Source organism: Cicer arietinum, chromosome 3 (genome assembly GCF_000331145.2).
Source record: "Cicer arietinum cultivar CDC Frontier isolate Library 1 chromosome 3, Cicar.CDCFrontier_v2.0, whole genome shotgun sequence".
Lineage (NCBI taxonomy): Eukaryota > Viridiplantae > Streptophyta > Magnoliopsida > Fabales > Fabaceae > Cicer > Cicer arietinum.
Window position 1 is genome coordinate 51,547,138 of NC_021162.2, and position 13,073 is coordinate 51,560,210.

Consider the following 13,073-nt stretch of genomic DNA (forward strand, 5'->3'; position numbering starts at 1 on the left):
GAAACCGAAGAAGAAGTTTATCTCTGGTGGAAAGAAATTCTACAATAAAGGCTATAAATTTCAAAGTACAAGTAAAGACATGCTCCAACTAGTAAGACTCTGAGGGTGTTTGTAGACTATAGGAAATTGAATCAAGTTACCATCAAGAATAAAAATCCCTTGCATAGGATAGATGACCTCTTAGATCAATTGAGTGGAGCTTCAGTATTTTCTAAGATAGACTTGAGGTCTGGGCACCATCAAATTAGGGTCGAAAGTGAAGATATTCCCATGACAACTTTTATGACAAGATACAAACACTATGAGTGTGTAGTGATGCATTTTGGAGTTACCAATGCCTTTGCTATTTTATGGATTATATGAATCAAATTTTTAAACCATTCTTAGATAGGTTTGTGGTGGTGTTCATCGATGATATTCTAATCCACTCTAGGAGCTTGGGTGAGCATGAGGAACACATGAAGATATTATTGAAAGTTTTGAGAGATAACACGTTGTATGCAAAACGTGAGAAATATGAGTTATGGCTTGATGATGTGAGGTTTTAGGACATACCATCTCTAGTAAGGGAGTAGCAGATGACTCTAGTAAGGTAGATTCTATGTTAAGTTGGCCCCAACCTAAATCAATGACTGAAGTAAGAAATTTACTGGGATTGACGGGTTACTATAGGAAATTTATAGAGAGGTTTTCTAGTCTAGTCTTACCTCTCACCAAGTTGACTAGATAAGGGAAATTTTTTGTGTGGGACTAAGAGTGCGAGGATAATTTCCATGAGGGGATTTACTTTGAGATTTCATAACATTACTTCTTTCGAACAATTCATTATTTATTACAGTACCTTATTCTCTTATATAATTTTGAAATTTTTTTCATTATTACCTCAGTTTTATACCCACGTAACTAGGCGTTACATGTGAAATGTCAGGTCGTGCATTATATTTTATTTTTAATTTATTTTCTTATTTTTTAATTGGTCATTCACTTATGCATTTCTCATGTAATGGAAGTTTTATTTTTTTCTTAAAAAAAAAATATTTTATTTTTAATTTATTTTTCTTAATTTTTAATTGGCCATTAACTTCTCAACAGACGCATAGAAAAAACTGTCAAGTCGTGGTGTAATTGTATTTTATTTTTAATTTTTTAATTGACCATTAAATTCTCAACGGATGTGTCGTGGACAAAGATCGTGATGTAACAGAAGTTTTATGCTTTTCTTACAAAAAAAACTTTTTATTTTTAATTCATTCCTTTTATTTTTTAATTGGCCATTAACTTCTCAAGTATAAGCACGTATTATTTCTATTAATAGAAACTTATATTTTGTTAACACTCTGGTTTGTTGACACATGTCAAACTTGCCAATTTATCAGGTTTGCTTTATTATAATGTATAGATGAACTGTCAAGAACATATAGTGTCTCAACGACTTTCAATTACATCGATCTTTAACTGTGTTCAGATGACGAGTTAGTTATGAATTTGAGGACGAGTTTTCTACTACCACAAAAAGATGATATAGAATTAGAGTGAAATTAAAATATTCATTTACATTGACTTTAAATCAACTAAATCATTAAAGATTTGTTTGATTCAATATTTAAAAATCGTTTTCTCCTTTTGAAAAATTATTTGAATACAATATTTTATAATATTATTTTAAAAAATCATTTTTTATTTTACTATTTTTAAAAGCAAAAAGTCAGAATAAGCATAACTTTTGTAAAGAACCTTTACCTTCTCCTACTATTTTAAAAATAAACTTATCAAACAAATTTTTTTATTTTTTTATTTTCAAAACAGTTTTAGAAAATAGAATGTCAAACAGATTTTTTATTTTATTTTCTTAAAAACAATTTCTTAAATTTGATTTGTAAAATCATTTTTCAAAAAATAAAATTAAAATACAATCAAACAAGCTCTAAATTTGACAACTTTTTATTTTTTTTTATGGACTCAATTTTTACTAGTTTGTGTTTATATTCATGCCATTAATTACTGCAACTATTTCAACATTAATTTGGCCTTCCAATTTCATTATTTCATCCAAGTAAAAAGTAAAAGTGAGTGTGTGTTCTTGAGATATTGAGTGCATGTGCATTCTCTTCTGATTTCTTAGTCACAATGTAGTTTAGACGATGTCGATTTTCGAATAATCTAATTCATGATTATGAAAAATATTCTATTAATGTTAATATTAAAAAATGTTTTATTTAATTGATTTAATTATTTCAATCCACTATCATGACGTATAAATTTTAGCCATTTTATTATAAAAAATACTATCTTACCCATATATATAAAAGGAGGCATCAAATTACATCTAAAGAATTATATTCATTCAATAACGTGTCGGATAAATAATTTTTTTAAATAAGTTGTTGGATTGAAAAGTATTATTATGTCTATAAATTTTGATATTAACTTATAATTATTTTTTATGTTATCAAGATTTATTAAGATCAACGTCAAAAATATAATTGAAATATTTATTGACTTTTATTGATTTATCTAGAATCTTAGTAATTAAGGTCTTACAAATTTGTTCCGCATAATTTAATTAATATACTAATTACTTCTAAAAAAAATAAATTAGGTTCTAGTATTTCACATGTAATTGTTAATAGAACATTTTTATGGTGCTTTCCTTAATTCTACTAATTTGGTGAAGTTAACCATTTCAGTAATAATAAGAGAGATAGTGTCATGCCATGCCTGTCATAGTATTAGAGTGGTCTACAATAATAAATAACAATTATGTAGATGGAAATTTTTCGTTATTACATTTTAGTCCTACTTTTTAATTCATTAATAGGCATGGTAATGGATGGGATAGAGGGGAGTTTTGTCTTCCCACCTATTAATTTGAGAAAACCGCATCTATTTTTATTTTTATCATCCCTAAAATTCAAGTCTCCATCTCTGCTTGCACTTGCAACCAAACATATATTTAAAATCATAAATTTAAAAGTAATATTTTTTATAATTAATATAATAAAATAATTATTATTATATAATAATAATATTAAAAAATATTAAAATTATTTTTCCTATATAGAAGATTATAATTTTTAATATTAAAAAAAATATTGAATATATTAAATATGTAGATGTATATAAAATTTAAAATTATCGGCGATTTGCGATTTTTCCTGTCTAAATTGAGATAGTTTTAGTGGATACTCGCAAGTGTGGATTGTATTGTTTCGAATAGTTTTTATTTATTTATTTATTTTAAATAATTATTTTTTGATAAATTTATAATTATTTTATATTAAATTTGTTTCCTTTAATATTTTCTATTTATTTATTGAATTTTTTCTACTGTTTTCGTACCCAAGAATTCTCAAACGGAATCAAACTCATGACCTTGAATTTATATTCCAGTTCTTTATCATCAAGCTAAGATGTTTATTATGAAATATTTGAACAAATCTAATCTATATTACTTTAATTTAGTTTACTTTAAATATTTGAGCAAATCTAATATATATTGTATTAGCAAATCTAGTATATATTACTTTAATTTAATTTCATTTAATATTTTGATTTTTTTTTACCATTATATATTTCTTGAATTTTAATTGAATTTTTTAATAATATAATTTAAATCCCAAAAATGCTATGACAAGGAATAGAACCTTTGATATTCAACACAAATGTTAATTCTTTGCCACCATATAAATATGAACAAATCTAATATATATTACATTAGTTGAAATTTTTTAAGGCTAATAGAAAAATATATTTTTAGTGGATACTCGCAAGTGTGGATTGTATTGTTTCGAATAGTTTTTATTTATTTATTTATTTTAAATAATTATTTTTTGATAAATTTATAATTATTTTATATTAAATTTGTTTCCTTTAATATTTTCTATTTATTTATTGAATTTTTTCTACTGTTTTCGTACCCAAGAATTCTCAAACGGAATCAAACTCATGACCTTGAATTTATATTCCAGTTCTTTATCATCAAGCTAAGATGTTTATTATGAAATATTTGAACAAATCTAATCTATATTACTTTAATTTAGTTTACTTTAAATATTTGAGCAAATCTAATATATATTGTATTAGCAAATCTAGTATATATTACTTTAATTTAATTTCATTTAATATTTTGATTTTTTTTTACCATTATATATTTCTTGAATTTTAATTGAATTTTTTAATAATATAATTTAAATCCCAAAAATGCTATGACAAGGAATAGAACCTTTGATATTCAACACAAATGTTAATTCTTTGCCACCATATAAATATGAACAAATCTAATATATATTACATTAGTTGAAATTTTTTAAGGCTAATAGAAAAATATATATGCATATTAATCTCATTTAGTTTATGACATATTTAAATGTATTATTATAAAAATTTAAGTATAATGTATATAAAGTCACATTCTTTAAAATATAATGTTGAATATTAAAATAAAACTTAAATGCATTGACATATTAACTCGTTAATCCATTTAAAAATATGTTTGATTACTTATTCAAATTATAGATTGGTTAACTTGTTAGATTGATTATAGATTTGACTGAAACATTCACAGAATCACAACTGATCAAATATTTGAGTCGTAAGAAGTTGTCATATCATCGGCAAGAAAGGTTGTCCGACAAAATTGAGTAGCTGTTATCATTACTCTTTGTGACATAGAGACTAGAAAGAGAGGAAGAAAATCAAAATTAATTCCTGGTTGTGATGGAGGTGAAAAAGGTGTGGTTGTCCGTTTAAACTTAGATTGAGATTTTTGAAGAATAATGAGGGATGAATTATTAGTTTAATGTGTGAACTTCACAACCATGAGTTAATTGGCTACTTTTGAGAATAATGCATTTGTGGTACGCTTAAAAGAAGAAGATAAGAAACATGTTGATGAGCTGAGAAAGTATCACGTTGCATCGAGACACGTTGATCTTGTCATCTTTGAGAGATCGAGATAAAGAGAACATGACTAATATCTCTTAAATTTATAAGCAACAAACCTCATGCTAGAAGATTTTGAAAGGACCTAGAACTGATATGCAACATCTGTTGAAGTTACTTGAAGTTGAGAAGTATGCTTATTGGAGTATGACTCATGAAGATTCCAATGCTAGGAGTGACATGTTTTGAACGCATCCAGATTCCATAACTTTGTTGAACATGTTCAACAATGGGATTGGATGTTGTTCATATACATTGGAGGAAATTAACCATGAATAGTGGTCCAGAGAAAGATAAAGTTGAAAAATGATTCAGAGTTTGACATTACATTATAGATTAATATAATTTGAGCAACATGGGAAACACTTAATGTTGTTGGAAGGAGGGCATTAAAGAGCAAGTTGCGTGAAATAGCATATCCAGAGACAACATCAATGTGCGCACCACCAAATAAGATCAAAACAAATGGTGGTGTGAAAAGGAAAAAAGACTAAAAGTCGAAATAGATTTGACGTATATCGCGATCCTTCATTTTTTGAGCATATTGATGCATTGTATTATGATACTGCAACTACTCAAGTCACTCAGTAAAGACCCATGAAAGCATCCCAACAAACCTCCCAACACGCGTCCAAGCAAGCCTTTCAACAAGCCCTTAAGCAAGAACCTATGATGAGTGACGTTATAAAATATTTGGAAAATTTTCCTCTTTTAATTCATCCATATATTGAAGACATAATTAATGTTAAAACAAATAAAAACTGTGGATATCGTGTTATTGCTACTTTATTTGGTCGTAGTGAAGAATATTGGAGCATTATGCGTCAACAATTGTATACAGAGATTAAGTTCAAACATGATTTATATGTTGCATTATTCAAGGAATGTTTGCAAGAAGTTATAAACTATTGGCTTGTAACATATTTGGGAAACCAACCTAACGAGAAGTGGATGAGTATTCCAGATATGAGTTACGTGATATCAACAAAATATAATCTCGTTCTTGTGACATTGGCATAAACATTTTCTTTGATTTTTTTTTCCTATTGAGGGTGCACACAATGGAGATCTATCACGTGATCATATTATCAATATTGGTTTTGTTAATGAAACTAATTGGGTTCAAGTTAAATTGAAATAAGGATGTCAATTGCCTCAACTTGCATGACATTGGAAGAAACACCGCAATGATGAGTCTACATCATGGGTTATAGCTTATGCAGGATGTCTACAATATTGAAGCTCATTAGATTTAGAACATAAATCAGATTATATGTCTTTGGTAGATGATTGACAATTTTGATTTAGAGTTTAATTTCATATATAATTCAATTTTCAATTAGTTAGTTTGTTTCCTTTATACTTCACATCCCTTTTTGTAACAAAATTCATTCATGATTCCCACGGTACCGTGTTTGATTCCCATGGAAGGCAAAAATTCAAGAAAATGTCGTGATTAACAGTGTCGATATCGGTAAGAGTCAGGATGTTACACTTATTGTCAGAAAGATCATAAGTACCTCCAGGAAATAAAGGTTATCCAAGTTGCTGATGTTGATGCATGTTATCGTGGTGGTGCTCCAGCTCCTCTTGATCATGAAAAGTAGGGTCATGTTACTCCTCTTGCCTAAACTCAGATTGAATATAATAATCTTCCTCTTGTTGCATCTATTCATTCCTCTTTCTCCTTTTTTCAACGGCGGCTCTCCTATTAGATTGTGTATGAGGTCGAACTCGATAATGTTCCACAGTGTTTTTTGCTCCTCTAGTCATCACTGAATAAAATACAAAGTAAATAAAAAACCTGTATTGGAAATTTCAGGAACAAATGAAATTTCCTGTAGTTATTTTTCAATACCGAAAATTTCAAAAATGAAATTTCTGGTTGAGAACAACTACAAATTTTCAAATTTACGGATAAGACTAACCCTTAGAAATTTCAAAAATGAAATTTTCGATATTGAAAAATAATTACCAAATATTTCATTTATGAAATTTTCGATAAAAGAATCTTAGAGAAAAAATTACTTTTTCCAGAAATGTCAGAATGTGGAGTAGAATCAAGTATCCGAATTTGTTTAGTAAGTTAAGGGATAAATTTTTTAAATTTGGGGTATAAATTCAATTGTGGAATACAAAATCCAATTTTCTACATCCTCTTTGATATACTATGAAGACCTAGTTCCTCGATTATTTGGGCTTGAGTCAATTTCAAAACGAACAAATCATCAATCTGATCCAAACATTATAGGATGTGGATTTAGTTTGAAGCTTTTGGTTAACGTGAGAAACAAAAATACTTAATAACAATCATTAATTTTAAAAATAGAGTTTCTTCTTTATTGCAATCTATTTTAACATGTTAGACATTTTTCAATATATATTTTTGATGCGTACGCCCAAGCACCCTACCAAATACTTTTTTTTATCAACCCTACCAAATATTTGGGTTTTGCTTAGGAACTTGTTAAGAAATCTAAAACTAAATATGTTATATTGAGAAGAATAAATTTTATTCAATGCATTTTCAATATAAAACTTCTTTTTTTAATTTCTTATCATCATTTTATGTTACACAATAAAATGTCGTTTTTTTTTTTTATTTCTTTTTTCTCAACCAAGATTATAAGAGATATGTTTTGTATACGCATGGTTTTAAAGTTTTGAAACGTGGTATGAAAAATCTATTGTGATCTTAGAAGTTTTAACGGTTCGGGTGTTTTATGTCTTTTTCTAGTAGAACCTTACAAGTTTATAGAAAAAATAATAATTAATGTTCTCTACCCGTAGTACCTAACCATACCCCTACTTGTGTATATGTAGAATTGTATCCTACGGCCTACTCATATTTAGCCCATTTTGTTTGGACCTAAGAATCGTGATCCTGCTTGATAGGTTCACACTGCATTTTCATCTTACCTTAAAAAAAACCAATCATCTGTTTATATAAATGATTTTCTACTTTAATTATATAAATAAAATAAAATCCGGTTATTTTGCATTTCCAATTTTCTTCCGTGTCTTTGTCTTGTTTCTTTCTCTACATCCTTGGGATCTTTTGGAGATACCAACCCAGAAGAAGCAAAAAATATATATTAAAAAATAAATAAAATTCAAGCCCCTTTGTAAATCCCTTCCTTCAGTTTTGATTTCATTTATTTATTTATCTATTGATTTTGGATTCTAATTGGGGTTTGATCTTGCTATTTCAATTGTGTGCTTTATCTTGTGGTGTTTTTTGTTCCTAATTTTGATTTTCCCAAGAGAATTTATGATTATTTTTTTCAGATGATTGGAATTTGTATAGGGTTTGGTTTGGAGGGGGTTAAGTTTAGGGTTTGTTTTTGAATTGGTGTAGTGATTGGATGTTGATCTTGTGTTTGGTGTCTTGGATGATATTTCCTTGTGATTTAATTGGGTTTATAAATTTGAAACTTAGTTTTTACCCAACCTTTTGTGGGATTCCTTTTTATTTATTGATTCTAGTTTGTTTTAAGTTGTGTTTGTTTGGTGATTGGATAGGCTGCAATAGGAATGTTCTAAGATTGTAATTAAAAATGGGGTTTTTCCTAGAAACCATATATTATTTGCTCTATCTATCTATGTCTTAATTGGACAAATTAATTATCCCCCAATTTGTTCTGAGGGATTTCAGAACAAGAAGTTTTTGGGTTGATATGCTTTATGGGTTTTTTATTTATTTTATTGTATGATGATGATTTATGATGATGTCTATTTTTTATACTTGTAAACAATGCTATTTTGTTGCTACTTGATATTTGTCCTTTGCTACATGTCTAAAGAAATAAACTTAATACACTAGTACTTAATGTTTTCCTTATGATTGTAGACTTTTCTAGGGTATTTAGGTTAGACATCTTCAATGTGCAAAATGTATTGACCCTTTGATGGTGTTAGACAGGAAGAAATCCTGCCTACCCTGCTAACTGCACATTTTTGTGGCTGTTATCATTGCCATAAGTCTTTAGCTTGACATTAAAATATACAAATCTACCCTGATAATTTCTTCTTTTATGTCCCAAACCAACAAAACCGAGAGTTCGGCATCTTTGGAGAGGTGTTTCTGTAACAATAACACATCCATGTCCTTTTGTTTATTATTTTTTATTTTTCTTAGTTTTCCAGTAATTCTAACTTTGTCAATAATGTCCGTAGATCTACGCTTGTTCTGGAATTTTTTGTTGTAAGTGTTGGTTTGATTTGTATTCTCTCATAGGTTGAATTTTTACAGATACAGAAACTACTGCTTTGTATGATGTTCTTAGGCATGAATGTAACATAAAGGAGATTCATTAATCACAGAAACCACCTGTGTTGTGACTTAGTATAGTATCTGAAATCTGAATCACCAATGACCCTCTTCCAATATTGTCTTACTAAAAAAACCATTGTTGAATTTATGAATCAGATTAATTGAAGTGGCCTTTTTTCTGTCTTTCTATGGTTTTATGTCTAACTGCTATTTAAATTTAATTGATAATGGTTTTTTTGAAATATTGTTTTATTTAACGTCGGTTTTTTCTTCCTTTTTGGTGGTATACCTGCAGACTTTGTTGCTTGTTGGTGATTCTGTTGTACAGAAGTGTTCAATAAAAATCCATTTCCAAGATTGTAGTGTACATTGATTCATTATTTATAAGGTACTTTGGAGCATTGCATGAGTGATTGCCCTGTGATTCTTTTGGGAAGTCAAGTAAAGTTACTATAATTACATTCCAAGATTCAGAATCCTCTGGTAGGGAATATAGCTAGAGTTTATTGTCTTGGTAAGTTTATAACTTATAAGCCAACAATGCAGAATATTGCTATCGCTGTGTCCCTTATTTCCTTGCTACTATTTTCCTTTTGCATTGTCAGCACTGATTCTCGGTTTGAATTATTGAAGTTCTCTTCTTTTACTTGATATATTATTCTTTTAAATATTTTCCTTTTATATATTTTTTAATAGCCATATTGATGGTTAGAGGGAAAGTCTTGACTCAATGGTGAGGTTGTTACCTTGTGAGTTGGAGGTCACGACTCATGGGTTCAAATCCAAGAAACAGCCTCCTTGCTTGCAGGGATAAGTCTGCATACATCTACCCTCCCTGGACCCACCTGATGGGAGTCTCGTGCACTGCGTTGCCCATTTAATGATATTAATAGATACATAGTTTGCTTTTATTAGGACATTGGTTTTTACATTGTACCAGAAAAACCTATTTTTTCAAAAAAATACAGTATTATATATCTTTGTTTGAGAGAGAGATTTGCCTCATAAAATAGTATATCAAATTGTCATTTGCAGTTGCTCAAATTACCAATATATTGGAAGTTCAAACATTTGGGTATCTATGCTCATATTTTTGGTAAAAGATACAACGTGTAGTTTAGTAATTAATTAAATTTATTGTCATTGTCTTAATCACTCAAATTAGTTTTGGTTAATTTTCTGTTGTCGACAGTTTGTTCAGCGGATCAGTAACTTTTTTTTGTCCTTTTAGCCTTCCTCTATATTGATTTTCTTGTTGTCAAGGAAATGAAAATTCTTGTATGAGAGAAGTTTGAGCATCTGAGGAGATGATAAAGTGTGGTATACATCATTTTAGTTTATAAATAGGAATCGACTTTGCAGATTCGAGTTCAACACATTAAAGAATGGCAAATAGAATTACATTTAGAGAAAAACAGGGAAAATGGAGAAAGGGAAATAACTAGAAATTTTCGCAGTATTGTCAATTAAATTAATCTTATCGCTTTCCTTCTTTGCTTTTTCCTAGATACATACAGGAGAATTGTTCTTCTACTGTTGACCGTGTTTTATTTGTGTCAGAAATTGTGTGCATGTATGTTGTCTTGTCATGGAAAAAATAGTTTTCTAATGATTTAATATGTTGAGTAGTTAACTCGGTGCGAGGAAGATGGCTGGTTTTAAGCGAAGGTTATGTAGTGATTCAGATATCCATGCTCTTCACAAAGAATTGGATGAAGTTTCATGTCCTATCTGCATGGACCATCCACATAATGCTGTTCTCCTACTATGCAGCTCTCATGATAAGGGCTGCAGATCTTACATTTGTGATACAAGTTATAGGCATTCAAATTGTCTGGACCGATTTAAAAAAATGAGGGACAACTCTAAGGAGAACCCAAATTTACCCAGTTCTTTAATAAACACTAACAACTCTGGTAATAGTTTTAATATTAACTTCACTATGCAATCTGACACGCATAATAATGTTCATGAACTCTACCAAAATGAAATTAATACTCTATTGTCTGTTGGAATTCCACAAGGATCAAGACAGGGTGATGCTGCCCAAGATCCGAGTAGACATTTAGACCAACATGATGAAGGCATTTTAGAAACTGCTGAATCTGAGACCTTGCAGGACAGGGCTGTTCTTGAGGATTTAGATGTAGATAATAATTCATCTGACTCAATATTGAGCTTGCAATGTCCTCTATGTAGAGGCACAGTATTAGGCTGGGAGGTTATTGAAGAGGCTAGAAATTATCTGAATAATAAGAAGAGAAGTTGCTCAAGGGACTCGTGCTCATTTGCTGGCGATTATCTGGAATTGCGTAGGCATGCTAGGAGAGTTCATCCTACTTCTCGTCCCTCTGACGTTGATCCGACAAGAGAACAAGCGTGGCAACAATTTGAGCGCCAGAGAGAATACGGCGATATTGTGAGTGCTATTCAGTCTGCCATACCAGGAGCTGTGGTTGTTGGGGATTACGTTCTCGAAAATGGAGATGGAATTGGTAGGTTATCAGGTGATAGAGATGGAAACAATGGCAATGGTAATGGGCCTTGGTTAACCACCACGACCACCATCTTGTTCCAAATGATGGATAACACCATCGAAATTGTTAGGGAACCAAGAGCTCGTTCTTCAAGTGCATGGTCAAGGCATCGCCGTTCTTCTGACCGTCGCCGCTATCTTTGGGGTGAGAATTTGTTGGGTCTTCAAGACAATGAAGTTGAAGAAGATCTACGAATATTTAATGATTTGGTTGAAGATGCATCAACTGTACCAAGGAGGCGCCGACGTTTGAACAGGACAAGGTCCAACGAAGATCAATCATGATGGCTGTCATCATTTTATCTGGTAATATTCATACTTCAGTTTTTTCTGGCAGAAATTTGTATCATTTGAATTGTTTCCGAATTTTCAACAGTTAACCCTAATTGGTTTCTTCACTAGAATTGTTTGAGCAAGCATGCTGAACATGGTCATCAAGTTGTATATGGCAAACATGGTTTCAGCTTTGGACCCTTAGAGTGTGCTGAAACAGCAAAGTTCAGAATAAATAATGGCCAAATCCTCTTACACAAGTTTCAATGAAACAAAGAATTTCTGGAATGATTGTTTTTCTTAAAGCTTGCTTTTTATGTAAACAGCATTTAGCCTTGGGAACACTAAACTTCTGGGTGATTTGGCAGGTTGTTGCATAGTATGTGAAACTTATATCGTGTATCTATTGAATTTTTTTTTTTTTTAGCTTGTGAATATTATGTTATCCTAATAATGAGGTACATTGTATCATTATTTACTGGAATGTCATCACAGAATCTAGATTAGTTAGTGCCTTCAACTGAAAATTGCGTGATCCTTATGAAATATATTGTATAGTTCTAAAGAGCACTTATTTTTTGAAGCCATTGAAAGAAAGTGTTACAAGAGTGAAAAGAAAAACCAGGTAATGAAGAAAAGTAACTGAACTTGTTTGTGTTGTTGGGACAGGTTAAATAAGTAGAATATTTAATTATTGACTTAATTGCACTTTTGGTCCCCCTATTATAGGTGAAAATTGAAAGTAGTCTCTCCATTTTGTTTCTCCCCAGTTTTAGTCTCCCAAACAGAATTTGAGTCCAAATCACGATGAGTTGTCATTTTTTAATGACGTGTCAATAAAAAGCTGACGTGGCAGACGCATACGTGGAATAAACTTATTATTATATTATTTTTGATTAAAAAATATAATTTATATTTTTAAAAATCATTATTATAATTGTTAAAAATCATTATTACAAATAAAATTTATTTGTTAAAATTAAATTAAAAGAAAAAACACTTAAAATAAAAAATCCTAAACAAATCAAAATCAAAAGGATTCACTCATGA

General features: G+C 29.9%; 1 protein-coding gene across 4 annotated transcripts; it reads left to right on the plus strand.

Annotated features, from left to right (window-relative positions):
* The first annotated feature begins 7,819 nt into the window (after window positions 1-7,819).
* Window positions 7,820-12,543, plus strand: LOC101499234 (uncharacterized). 4 transcript variants are annotated; one of them, XM_027332248.2, is made up of 4 exons: window positions 7,868-8,066; window positions 9,510-9,728; window positions 10,844-12,056; window positions 12,153-12,543. In XM_027332248.2, the coding sequence occupies exon 3, from the start codon at window positions 10,863-10,865 to the stop codon at window positions 12,033-12,035; it is 1,173 nt and encodes a 390-aa protein (XP_027188049.1). In that variant the 5' UTR covers window positions 7,868-8,066; window positions 9,510-9,728; window positions 10,844-10,862; the 3' UTR covers window positions 12,036-12,056; window positions 12,153-12,543. The 4 variants fall into 4 exon arrangements, with proteins under 4 accessions (XP_073221906.1, XP_027188049.1, XP_012568987.1 ...); XM_004492275.4 differs by having other exon boundaries at window positions 7,870-8,066; window positions 9,510-11,130; window positions 11,239-12,056; XM_073365805.1 differs by lacking the exon at window positions 7,868-8,066 and adding an exon at window positions 7,820-7,836 and having other exon boundaries at window positions 9,510-12,056.
* Window positions 12,544-13,073: the final 530 nt, after the last annotated feature.